At 42.4% G+C, this 12,075-nt stretch overlaps 1 protein-coding gene and 2 non-coding genes across 4 annotated transcripts; all 3 read right to left on the bottom strand.

Moving 5' to 3' along the window:
* Positions 1-5,181: 5,181 nt before the first annotated feature.
* On the bottom strand, positions 5,182-5,253 carry TRNAC-GCA. Its single transcript has one exon. It is a non-coding gene; the product is annotated as a tRNA-Cys (tRNA).
* Positions 5,254-7,167: 1,914 nt separating this feature from the next.
* On the bottom strand, positions 7,168-7,239 carry TRNAC-GCA. Its single transcript has one exon. It is a non-coding gene; the product is annotated as a tRNA-Cys (tRNA).
* A 613-nt stretch (positions 7,240-7,852) lies between these two features.
* LOC119304237 (small nuclear ribonucleoprotein Sm D2-like) lies at positions 7,853-10,364 on the bottom strand. Of its 2 annotated transcripts, none has more exons than XM_037581405.1 (5): positions 10,214-10,364; positions 9,993-10,054; positions 9,810-9,887; positions 8,345-8,449; positions 7,853-8,247 (listed from the first exon to the last, which is right to left on the bottom strand). In XM_037581405.1, exons 2-5 carry the CDS (start codon positions 10,014-10,016, stop codon positions 8,131-8,133), a joined length of 324 nt encoding a protein of 107 aa, XP_037437302.1. In that variant the 5' UTR covers positions 10,017-10,054; positions 10,214-10,364; the 3' UTR covers positions 7,853-8,130. The 2 variants fall into 2 exon arrangements, with proteins under 2 accessions (XP_037437302.1, XP_037437303.1); XM_037581406.1 differs by having other exon boundaries at positions 9,810-9,884.
* Between the last annotated feature and the right edge of the window lie 1,711 nt (positions 10,365-12,075).

The following is a 12,075-nucleotide window of genomic DNA, read 5'->3' as shown; positions in this document are numbered from 1 at the left end:
CCCACACACACACACACACACAAAACATTCTCCAAACCTATTTGTTGTCGATGTGGTCTCATCGGCGCCCCTCCCTCTCTTTTCTCCTCGCGGGCACCCCCTTCACCCGGCCCTCTTGATCATGCCATTTCCCTCTGGCTTGCTTGTCGCCGCCCGCCACCGAGGTAGTAGGGGCGCCGCGGCGACCCAATAAAGCATCACGATGCTCATTACTCATCGAACATCCAAATGCATCCTCATTGTGTGCAGTTGTTCATAGCTAGGTCACTTATTTAGAAACGCGGTAAAGATGCAGGCACTCAGATGCATCCTAGTGATAAACTAAGCAATCCTCGAAATGATCTGCCTAAAAGTCTATCAAATATCGCGGATCAATTCTGTCAAAAAGGGTGTTGTCAGATAGATCAACCCTTGACATTGGGCAAAGTTAGGCCGCCTGAGCCTTCACTCCCCACGGAGCTGCCGACGCTCGATCATCTCCAAACAGTATATCTGTATATGGAGTGTGTGCTTCCGTTCCAAAAGGTGTCAAGGTAGTGCACTTTGCTCGCATCGTCAAAAAGGCTGATCGACAAAACCCTAATCCATCTCCTCTCACAAAACCACATATATACCACTAGTATATTAGTTACTGCATGATGATTTTCCGGCTGGTCTGGCACGATTAGGACGGGGGGATTAACGACTCACGGTCAGGCACCAGTGGTTAGCGCGTGCTCGTCGGTGCTAATCGTGCGCTGGCGCTGATTAGCTGCCTAGTTAGGCCATCGTTGGAGCCTCAAGCTAAACCAGCTGACAGATGGAGCAGTTCAGCCCCGTGTATATTACTCCCTTTGTTGTAAATCAATTATACTTGGAACTGCTTCTAGCTTTGTCTTAGGGCCCTGATAAGTGCCACATGTATAGCATGAACACATGGCAACTCAGAACGTTTTTTATGCCCAGAGTGCTTCGTGCCACACGTGTGACACTTATCATTTGGGTTGTCTTAAGTTCTACTGTCCAGGGCCTCTTTGAGTTGAAGGGTTTTTCCAACAAATTTTGAACATTTGGAATCCCTAAGAATTTTTATTATTCGAAAGGGCGCGACATCGTGTTATCCTATGACTCTTGAACATTTTCCTAGAAACAAGCCAAAATCATCTAGGATTCAAAAGGGCATGACATCGTGTGATCCTATGACTTCTTTCACTCATGTGTTTTTAAAATCCTGTGAATCAAAGATGCCCTTAATTTTGACCAGGTATGTATAAAAATATGCTAATATCGACAACATTGAATATGTATAGTATGAAAATATATTGAGATTGCGAAAAACCTAATGAAACTAATTTAATATTGCCGATATTAGCATATTTTTCTGCAAACTTGATCAAACATAATAAAAGCTTAACTTAGAGAAAAACTAGAACTTTGAGTAATTTGAAACGAAGGAAGTACGACTAATCAACTCACACTGCCACTTTCAGAGCTAGCTGCTAGCTAAAGTACAGATGTTAATCAGGCTCCAGCCGACTGCTCTCTTTCATTATATGCACTTTAGGCAAGTGTCAGCTTCAACCTTTCATCAACATGTTGATAATCTTTTAACTAGTATAATTAAGTTAACCGCGCGATTGATTAGAAGGGGGTGCAGCCGGTACTCCCACGCGATTGGCGCTGGCCAGCAATAGACGCACGAGAGAGCTAACGCGATATGATTAAATAGGATGATGTGTCGGTCTGGCATCCATCGTGGAACATTTCGTGATGGGGCGTGGCATATATGTGTACGGCACGATCCAAGTGTGTGCTGCCATGATGCAAGCAACCATGGATGGCACAAAAGAATATATACTACTCCACCAAATGTCACATCTCTTCCACATGTCAAACTCTAGGGTTTTTATCGCCTTTTTGAACGAAAGGGGCAGGCTTAACTGACCAGAGTGTTTTTTTAGCTCATCCTTCTATCTAGGCCATTCAGCTTTGCATCAAGATCCGTCCTCCCTTGCTATAGAAGTCCTTTTTTTTACTTTGGTGTGACATAAACATCTAGAAGGAGGGAGTTTAGACCAAGATTTATTATTACTTTCATATTTATGGTGTACCAAGAAATTGGAAAGATCTCTGGAAAGTGTGAGCATGCACGGTTACACTTCCACGGGGCGGCCAAGACAACAAAAGAAACCTAAATCTCATGCTGGGCCTTTTAATTTGTTTGTGGCATGCTTTTGTTTGGTACTAATTTCTTAAATAAGCTCCCCTTTTCGACGAGTTCCTTAACTAAGTACGTGGTGCTTTTGCGAAGCTCGATCACTAGTCATATCCGTTAATAAAAAGTGGTTGAACATATGTATGAAGATCCACTATACTCTAGCTAAGTGCAATATGAGGTTAAAAAGTGCAACCACTGTTTAATTATTTAATCGATTGATTAATTCCACTGCTTCCCAAGTGGTCTAGGTAGTGAGCATATAAAATAGGGAACCTAATCACCAAATTGCCAATTAAGAGCAAAAGCTGGCTCAACTTGCTGGAACCGGAAATATCACACACCACGGCATACGTGCATGCATGTTGCCCTGCAAGCAGCACGCCAAGTGGAATGGATCTCCCAGCCCACTATCTAGCTAACGATCGACATGCATGAAATATCTACATTTAGTAGTAGTTCTTAAGGCGGCTACTAATTACCGCAAGTGGATAGTTAATTACTCAAACGCATGATCTGATTTGTCCTCCTCGATTGTGTATTCAAAGTAGTACTCCATCCGTTCAGCAACACTTATTTTGGGACAGATAAACTAGTTTATAGGATATTAAACACCTTTTATTAAGCTTAATTCCAATATAGTAACATGATGAGTACAATAGCATATCACAGTTACATCTAGGCATCGATCATTTTTGCATATGAACCATGCGTGTTGGGTTGGGAAGTCCTTTTGCTCCTCCTTCCTCTACGTAAGCTCTCCTTATGTATCCTTTCATAAGAAAAGTTTCATCAACAAGTTCAAGCATATATTGACACATATACCTAGAGATTTACACTAGCAAACAAATGACTCTTCTGACAGGTAGCGTATGTACCACTAGCTCGAGCTCGATTTACGCGACACATGTCTGGTTGGGTGAGTCAGATGGGTGGGTGGGTGTGCGCTCTTGCTCTCTTTCCTCGTGTTATAAGGATTGGAGCACATATATATTTATAAATGGTGTTTTCCTCGTCCACTTGTAATGTGGGGTCAAACTTTATACACATAATATCATTCAAGTCAAACTGAGCCTATGAGATTTCATGATTTTATCGGGCTGATCTACTCCCTCCGCCCCATAATATAAGACCAGTGCCAAAAAAGGTCTTATATTATGGGGCGGAGGGAGTAGATTTTAGTGGGCCGGGGCCCCTAATTTGGAAAATAGCATGTATTCAGTTGGTAATTAGCACAAGGAAGGAGTTAGGAAATGTACATGCTCGATCGATCAGCTAAGAATGGTGGTATGCAGAGAGAGTTTCAGACAGACAGTTGGGCACTCTGCCTCTCGGCATGCATACGTCAGGCATGACCAATCTAGCACGCTAGCTAGCTACCGCGATGAAGGAGAAGAAATGCTTCTACTAATTAATCTCCAGAGAAAAAGGGGTCAGCTAGTGAGCTAGCAAATGCGTCCAACTTGTAGTAGTTATCTGCACTCCTACTAGCTAGGCATATGCAAGCTCGACCAGCCGGCCGGCGACTGAACATGTCGGATGATCACAGCCTCCGATCGATCCCATGGGGGTTAGCAGCTAGCAAGCACATATAGCTCCGTGAGGCTCTGATCGATCCAACGTACTGTCTACACGTTGCACAGACAAGAGCGACTGACCAAATCCACACTAATCGCCTTTGGGCAGACAGCAAGCAGAAAGAGAGATCTATTCACAAAACTTATTCTCAGTGCCCATCTTTCTTAATTACAGTAATTTCTCATTAAATCCTAGCTAGCTAGTATACATTCTGTATTTCTGTCTGACCCACGCTTTTAAACTGACGGGCTACATCGATCGATATATAGATAACCTATATATGCTAGGTTCTGAAAATTTGTGTGTACTAGTCTAGTCCCATCGATGACTTAACATGTATTGCCGTAAGTGCACGCAGCGTCAGATTTCACGGTGCCTTTAGTTTTGCACCTCCCGATCGATTTGGCTGCATGCATGCAGATGATGGATGCGGTGGTGATATGATGCAGGGTGATTGTGTTGTTGGCAGCTTCGCTCCCTGTCAGTCTTTACCACTTGCTTGCATTGTCTGTCTCGAAACAAAACAAAAGAGTAGCTAGAGACGATACAGAAAGGATCGTACGTAGGAGGATGATCGCCTTTGGTCGTTTCTATACATGGATAAGTTCATCGAGTCCGGATAATTTCAGGTAGCGGGGAAAGTATATTAAGCAATAATAGGGCCTCACCGTCTTCCAGTATCAAGACCTGAAACTAATACAATTAGTACCAAAACAAGAAAAATGACTTGGGTATTTGAATGCAGTTTTGTTTCCCAAGTAACGGGCATCGGTGTGTATGAACTCTTTATGTTTGTTTGGCCTCGCGATCTGACGTTAAGAGAGTCAATAACATCTCCCATTTATCAAAAATCTGATCGTTTTCGTCGATTGCGACTGAAATCAGTTTTGTTGTACTCGATCGTTTACTCGCACCCACGTGATACAACCCACCCTTGAGTGAGTGCATCAGTTTCAGTTGCAGAATGATTACAAACGATCGACATGATCCATCAGTGATGTCTTGAGCCTGCGTCAGCACCAACATCTACATCCTCCTTAAGTCCTACAAGAAGTCAGTCACTACTTCCTCACCTAATCTGGCTCTTTCTTTCTTTTGCTGGGTATACAGTCTACTGTTAAGGATCTCACTCATGCTCATCCATGAGATGCATAGTCATTATCTCACTCATTTCCCTAGCTTAGCTCCATTGATTTCAGGTGTACCGGGCTGTCTCCTTTTGTTTTGTGTTGGCAAAACTACTTGTTCCATGAACGTTATCTCTTACTCCATTGGGAGTTTGGACCCACACGTTCTGTGGTTTGAAATGACGTGATCACTTCTTATCTTACCGTAGTATAAAAATGGTAGGCTAATAACGTGGCAAACTTAACCAAAAGAAAAGGGAACATAAAAAAAAATAGAATGGAAGGGCCCAACCGGGTTCGAACCGGTGACCTATTGATCTGCAGTCAATTGCTCTACCACTGAGCTATGGACCCTTTGTTAGGAATTAATTGAAATTGGTAGGCTTTCTTTGTGATGATTAATTAACAATCCTTAATTCAGAGGTTGATAGTGGGGAAATGTGGCATGTTTGCTTCTTCTTCTTTTGTGAAAAGACAGGAGTGTTGTTCTATGGTACTTGTGTTTTTATTTTACTCTCGGAAAGGATTTTGATATTGAAAAAACATATATTCAAAATATATACTCCCTCCTTTCCTAAATACAAGTCTTTTTAAAGATTCCACTAATGGACTTCTTGTGAATTCTTGGGTTAAATATATACTAGGAGACCGGCTTTTATTGGCTTTGTGTGTTTTTCATTTTTCTTCTACATACTACATACATGCCTGAATATACTAGGAAAGGGAAGGGGGAAATAGGTTGCAACTTACCATGAAAACAGGCGACCGCGTTTTATATGTTCACGGGTCAAAAGTTCATTCGAACCAGATACATAAAATACAATGCATGTATTTTGTTAGTATCCTTTTGAATACTCACATTTCAGACATAGATACCATTGTATAATACAATAATTCGATCCATAGAATCGACATTGCATATGACATAATCGCGTCAATTTTTTCCATATTTCTTCATAGTAATACAGTTATTATTGGTGACGAAGATCTTTCTTTTCTATCAATAGATAGGAATGAGTGTTCGTTATAGGGAAAGAATCATATATAATTTGATACATTTGTTTCTCAAAGTACATTAGCTACGTAGAAAAAAAATGTTTCGTGCATGCATATTTATCACAAATGTAATTCAACCAAAGGAATAAAAGCTGTGCATTAGAGTGGACCAAATGCAATCATTAACTACGTACATTTGAAGCTAAATTTTCAAGAGTCTAGTTTAATTCCTCACCATTTGTTATGGATTTCAATGCAGATTAAAGGCGAAGATTAGAAGGTGCCCCTTCAATCAAAAAGGATAATATAGACCTGTGTATCCAAATGAATCTATTAAATATGTTTGATCTGCAGGCTAATATGGCAACAACCTTTTCAAGGGTGTACCGAAGCAAATTCTAATGAAGTTTGCATTGGTTGGATTCCAGGAGCTTATACTTTCCTATGTTGGTATACAAAGAAAATGACCTAGATATTTGACTGTTGTCATATTGTGTTCATACATACATACCTGTTGTTCCTACGAACACATGCCCGACAACTGGCATGAACTCTTTATGTTTGTTTCAGATCGATTCAACGTTAGCAGAGTCAATACAATCGCCCCCTTTTATCAAAAATATGATTGTTTTCGTCGATCATGACTGAAAGCGGTTTTGTTTTTCTCGGCGGTTTACTCTCACCCACGTGATACCACCCACCAATGAGTGAGAGCATTAGTTTCAGTTGTAGAATGATTACACGCGATCGACATGAGCCATCGTTCATGTCTTATCTTAAACTATGTCTTGTGTGAAATCCTGCAGCGTCAGCACCAACATCCTCCTCCCTTGATGCAAGGAGTCAATCGATCACTAGTTCCTCACCTAATCTGCATTGCTCTTTCATTGCTGGTACAGTGTACTACTGTTAAGGTTATCATTCATGCTAGCTGCTGAATCAGATGTATGAACGAACGAACGAATGAGTGAAGTCATTAGTCTCATCATCTGTCTATCTTAGTAGCTCCATTGATTTCAGGTACTGTCTCCTTTTGTTTTGTGTTGACAAAGTTTGTTCCATGTTTTCTCCTGTTTTTCCATTTGGGAATTGGGACCCACATGTTTTCCCCTGTATATCCATTGGGAATGGGGGCATACATGCTAGACTAACTAAGGTGCAAGAATGAGTGAAGTCATTTGGGAAGTTTCAGGTGTAAGAATTTTCTTTTTCCCCTAAAAAAAACTAAGGTGTAAGAACGTTGCAAAAAAGATAAAAAAATAAAAGAAGAGAAGGGCCCAACCGGGTTCGAACCGGTGACCTATTGATCTGCAGTCAATTGCTCTACCACTGAGCTATGGACCCTTGGATGTTTGAATGAGTATATTCAGCATCTATATAAGTGAATGGTGCATTGATTTTCTGCTTCATTATTTCGGCCACGTTTTTACGGCGTCATTTTCTTTTCCTTTTTTGAAAAAAGACACCTAAACGGCATCTTTTGATTCATATAGAAAAAAGTAAAGCACGGAATTACTCCTGTATCCTGTAAGAGAAATTTGTGGCAAACGAACTCCACGGTTTGAGTGGATGAAAATGCTTCTCCAAATACAGTGCAAATGACTCCTGAGTGAGGATTAAAATTGAAAATATTCCCGAGGATAAAAATCCCATGAAATTCTATTGCAACAAAGGAGCCCTCGCTATTTGACATCAGCACTGCTATACAGACGACAGTACGTAGACGATTTATGAACGACAACCCATTCAAGCCGTCCATGCAAAGCAAAAGTTGTTTGCAAACCGCTGGATGGACCATCGTGCAAGGGTCGTTCACCCTATATGTCGTGTGCACATCAGTTTCGATTTGACATCCAAAAGGTACCATGCAAATGGATTGCACAACAATATGATATGAACAATCAATATATCATATTGCAATACGACGGGATGGGCAACTACAGATTCACAAACTCAGTGGAACGCAAACAAAACATTCTGAAACTGAAAACTCTCTCCAGCAGACCAGACATATTGATGATCCAAACAGAGGCTACCAGTGCACGTTGTTAGATTAGATACTACAAAGACGTGAATTCATAACATCCAGACTACAGCACCAAACCATTAATCAGTACAGGCAATGCTTGCTTGATAACTGTCTCTTACACACTCCCTGATCCAGAGCATTCGGCATACAAACTAACAGCAGCATAGCGAAAACAGACTCTTCTGGTTTACGCCGAGTCGTCAAACTCATTTCGGGTTCCTGAGGACGATGATGACCGAATCCCCACGGAGGAACATCTTGCTTATGAACCTGTCCTTGTTCACCGGGAGAGCCTTCTTCTTGCCTTTACCAGTCTTTGGAACCTGTAGCGAGCGGAATGGATGTTAGTGGACGCAGCAACACAAGACAAGACAAGGAAACGGTGCATTTAGGGGCTGGGATGTTGTTGCCACCACACACCTCAGTCCACATCTCCCTGACGTTCTCAAGAACCATGTTGCAATGACGATCAAATGCCCTCACGCGACCAAGCAACTTCTTGTTGTTCCTGCAGTTGATAAGCACCTAAGGCAGAAGAGAGGATACATCATTAGAACAACTTGTAACATGGAAAACATCACCTACAGGCTACAGTCAGTGCAAGTGCAGTCACCTAGAGATCTAGGTTTCCCCATATTTGTTACCAAGTAGAAGAAAGAAACCAGTTTATTGCAATTTACATCATAAGCAAACAAAGCAAGCTAAAATCTGTGACAACAAGATGGTTGGTTACTGATACCTTACACCTTGATGCATTTAACGTTGCAGTACCAAAGAGGGCGGCACTGTTACAGAGGACAATTGACTGACGAAAAGGTGCAGAGAAACTATCGTATTTACTTATTATTACACGATTCTGAATTCAACTTCGCAGTATTAAGTTGGTAGCACTATAATAAGGGAAACTGATGAGAGGCTGCACAGGAACTACAGTTCAAACTTAATAACTATTTATATACACGATGGTGCATTTAACCTTGCAGTACTACACTATTTACCAAAGGCATATCACGAAAGGCTGCACCAAAACTATGGCTAATTACTCATCTATGGTCAGTGCAAGTGCAGCACCTAGAGGTCTACTTTTCTCGTATTTGTTGCAGTTTACATCATAATCACATCAAGCAAGCTAAAATCTAAATACTTATATATGTGTTGGTGCATTTAACTTTGCAGCATGAAGAAGGGAACACAATTACCAAAGGTAGTTGGTTGAGGAAAGGCTGCAGAGAAACTATAGTATTTACTAGTATATTATACACGATGATGCATTGAACTTTGCAGTATTAAGAGTAGCAGCACTATTACCAAAGGCAATTGATGGAAGTCTGCAAAGAGACTACTTTCAGTGCAAGTGAAGTCGCCTAGAGATCTAGCTTTTCTACAATTGTTACTGAGTAGAAAAAAATTACCAGTTTGCTTGCAATCATAAACACATCAAGCAGGGTAAAATCTGTGATAACATGTTACGTGTTGACGCATTTAACTTTGCAGTACTAAGAGGGCGACATTGTGACAAAGGGCAATTGGTTGACGAAAGGGTGCAGAGAAACCATCATATTTGCTCATCATCACACGATTGTGCATTTATCACACATTTGCGCGATGGTTCATTACTCACACATTTGCGCGATGGTGCGCTTAGCATTGTAGCACTAGGAGGGAAACTACCGTTCGCTTGCACGACAGGATCAGAGGCAACTGGGTCGATTGGTTTTTAAGCAAGTGCACGCACAACCGAGAACACCAGCACTCCAGAAGGGCAGGTGTTCAGTTCAAACAGATATGCAGAAAAAACAGTTAGTACTACTCCTACTACAGAAAATATATGTCCGCGCTAAGCTGAGATCTGAATCAACAGAAGCAAGAAGTCGACCAAACCAACCTGAGTGTTGTTCTTGACGCTGAGCATGAGAATGGAGAGGGGCCCCGTGCTGAACTCCTCCTCCTCCTTCTTCCCCTGCTGCAAGCAACACAAAGACAGAACCAACGACCGTGTCAGTAAGCTGCTGCGATGCATGGGAGGGCCTGCGGCTCTAATAAGTTGCGAGAGCTGGTGGATTCTTACATCGACGGGCGCTACCTCCGCCATGGACGCGACGGCTGGCTGACGGGGCGAAGGTCGGCGACCTGCACGCGGAGCAAACCGAATCAGCGGCGACAGTGAGAGATCCGCGCGGCGAGAAAACCCTAGGTTTCGGCGGCTGCTGCTCGTCAGGGGCGGCGCGTCGTCCCGCGAGACTGTGCAGGCGGGACTACGATAGGAGATGGACGGAGAGGACCTCGTACCTGAAAACCCGGGGGGAACAGCGGAGGCGCGGCGAGGACGGACGGACGGGAGCGGCGAGGAGGCGGGTCGAAGTTTTGGGGAGGGAAAGCGCGGTGGCGAGGGTGCGGCCGGATAGAGAGAGAGGAGGGGGGGGCTTCTTCGCTAGGGTTCTCACGGGCCTGTGGGCTCCGTTCCATTTTCGGCGGCTCGGCGCCAGCGCGAACCGACCGGCCCGGCAGGCGTTAAGACACGCGTAGAAAATAGTGGGCCTTGTTTGTTTATTTGGGCTTTCTGGCCGGTTTTTCCACAGGAAAAAAGACATGCCTAAAAAAATGTGCAAAGCGACGGTCAAAGCCGCTTTGTAGTTACTCCCTCCGTTCAAAATTACTCGTCGCAGAAATGGATGTATCTAGAACTAAAATACATCTAGATACATCCATACCTGCAACAAGTAATTCGGAACGGAGGGAGTATTTTGTGGACTGTCCCTTATAAAAAATGTTATTTGTGGACCAGCGCAATTGTCAAAACAGAGAGTAGAGGGCTTAACGGTGACGTTTGGTTTTGATGATGGTTTTGCTCTGGGTAGTCGGGGTAGAAGTGGCGGGATTGAGTTAATTTACGGGTCAAGAGTTTTTCAAAATACAATACTGATGCGGTTGTGTCCAAAGAAGGGAAGGAAGAATGGAGGTGAACATGCTTCTGTGGCGAGGCTAACAGAAGCCTTTGGCAGCAGATCTGTGACACGATGGCTTGACTACCGGGTGAATCTACACTTTCGTGGCTTTGTATTGGAGATTTTAATGAGGTGCCGGAGAGACGAACAAATGGGGCCTAATTTGAGAGATGTGGCTCAAATGGTAGGATTTTGGCAGGCGGTGGATCTATGTGGACTCGATGATCTCGAATACATTGGTGTTGATTGGACCTTTAAAAAATGAGTGAGTGGGCGACAATTGTGTCGAGTTGGGCTTGACAAGGCTTCAGTGACGGTCAACTTGAATTCTATGCTTCCCTTTGCGTCACTACGTCACTTGGTGGCTGCAAAATAGGACCACTGCCCTATTGTGTTATGTGATGAAGTTGAAGCTTCACACATGAGGATAGTTGCGGACAAGCCATCTTACGAGGAAACAAAAATTGAAGCACGAATTATTGAGTTGAACTTCACTGCTGGATTCAATAGCCAGCGGTCGGGCAGCGGCGCCACAACCAGTCACGCACGGGAGCGAAAGGGCTGCGGTTGGGCGTCACGTGAGTTTGCGACAGCCGCCCAAGTGACTAATATTTGGAGCACTTGGTGCCTCATTTTATGGTTGCCCAAATAAAAATGCAAAAAAAATTATGGTTAGACTGCTGTTGAAGAGGGTTTTTGCCTCCGGGTGCCCTAAAATAGGGCAGCTATTGGAGGACAGTAAAGTTTGGTTTGTGTATATACACTTTACATGAAAAAAATTGTTAGATAAAAAGTTAAAAAAATGAAAATAAACTTGACCTTTCATTGTACTTGTAAAAAATCCCACGAAAGAAAAAAAAACCATTGACTTAAGAAAAAAAAGTAGGTAAAATAGTGATTTGTATATAGCAATAAATTACTATTTTTCCATGACGAATGGTGTTTTTTATTTGCAAAAAAATATACTATTGTAAAAGAAAGTCAACCTTATTTTAAAAACTTATGAACTTTTTTGAATTTTATAATTATTATTTTCTCTATATCAGGTTTATATACACCCAGGATCTATATCGGATGTATATACACCTAGGTACCAAACGGCATTTCCCAGCTATCAGAGATGCTCTTATGTCCTGTTCAACACTAATTGCACTATGATGATCCATAAGTATAGGGGATCTATCGTAGTCCTTTCGATAAGTAAGA

The sequence above is a fragment of the Triticum dicoccoides genome, chromosome 5A, assembly GCF_002162155.2.
Source record: "Triticum dicoccoides isolate Atlit2015 ecotype Zavitan chromosome 5A, WEW_v2.0, whole genome shotgun sequence".
Lineage (NCBI taxonomy): Eukaryota > Viridiplantae > Streptophyta > Magnoliopsida > Poales > Poaceae > Triticum > Triticum dicoccoides.
This window is presented reverse-complemented; position numbering and strand designations above follow the sequence as displayed.

What these genes read in the sequence shown, in the direction of transcription:
- LOC119304237 (XM_037581405.1), bottom strand. Translation starts at nt 10,016, where the DNA reads ATGGCGGAGGTAGCGCCCGTCGAT. An exon ending in CGGAGGTAGCGCCCGTCGAT is followed by an intron (nt 9,888 to 9,992) that starts GTAAGAATCCAC and finishes TGTTGCTTGCAG; the next exon opens with CAGGGGAAGAAGGAGGAGGA. An exon ending in GCGTCAAGAACAACACTCAG is followed by an intron (nt 8,450 to 9,809) that starts GTTGGTTTGGTC and finishes CTTCTGCCTTAG; the next exon opens with GTGCTTATCAACTGCAGGAA.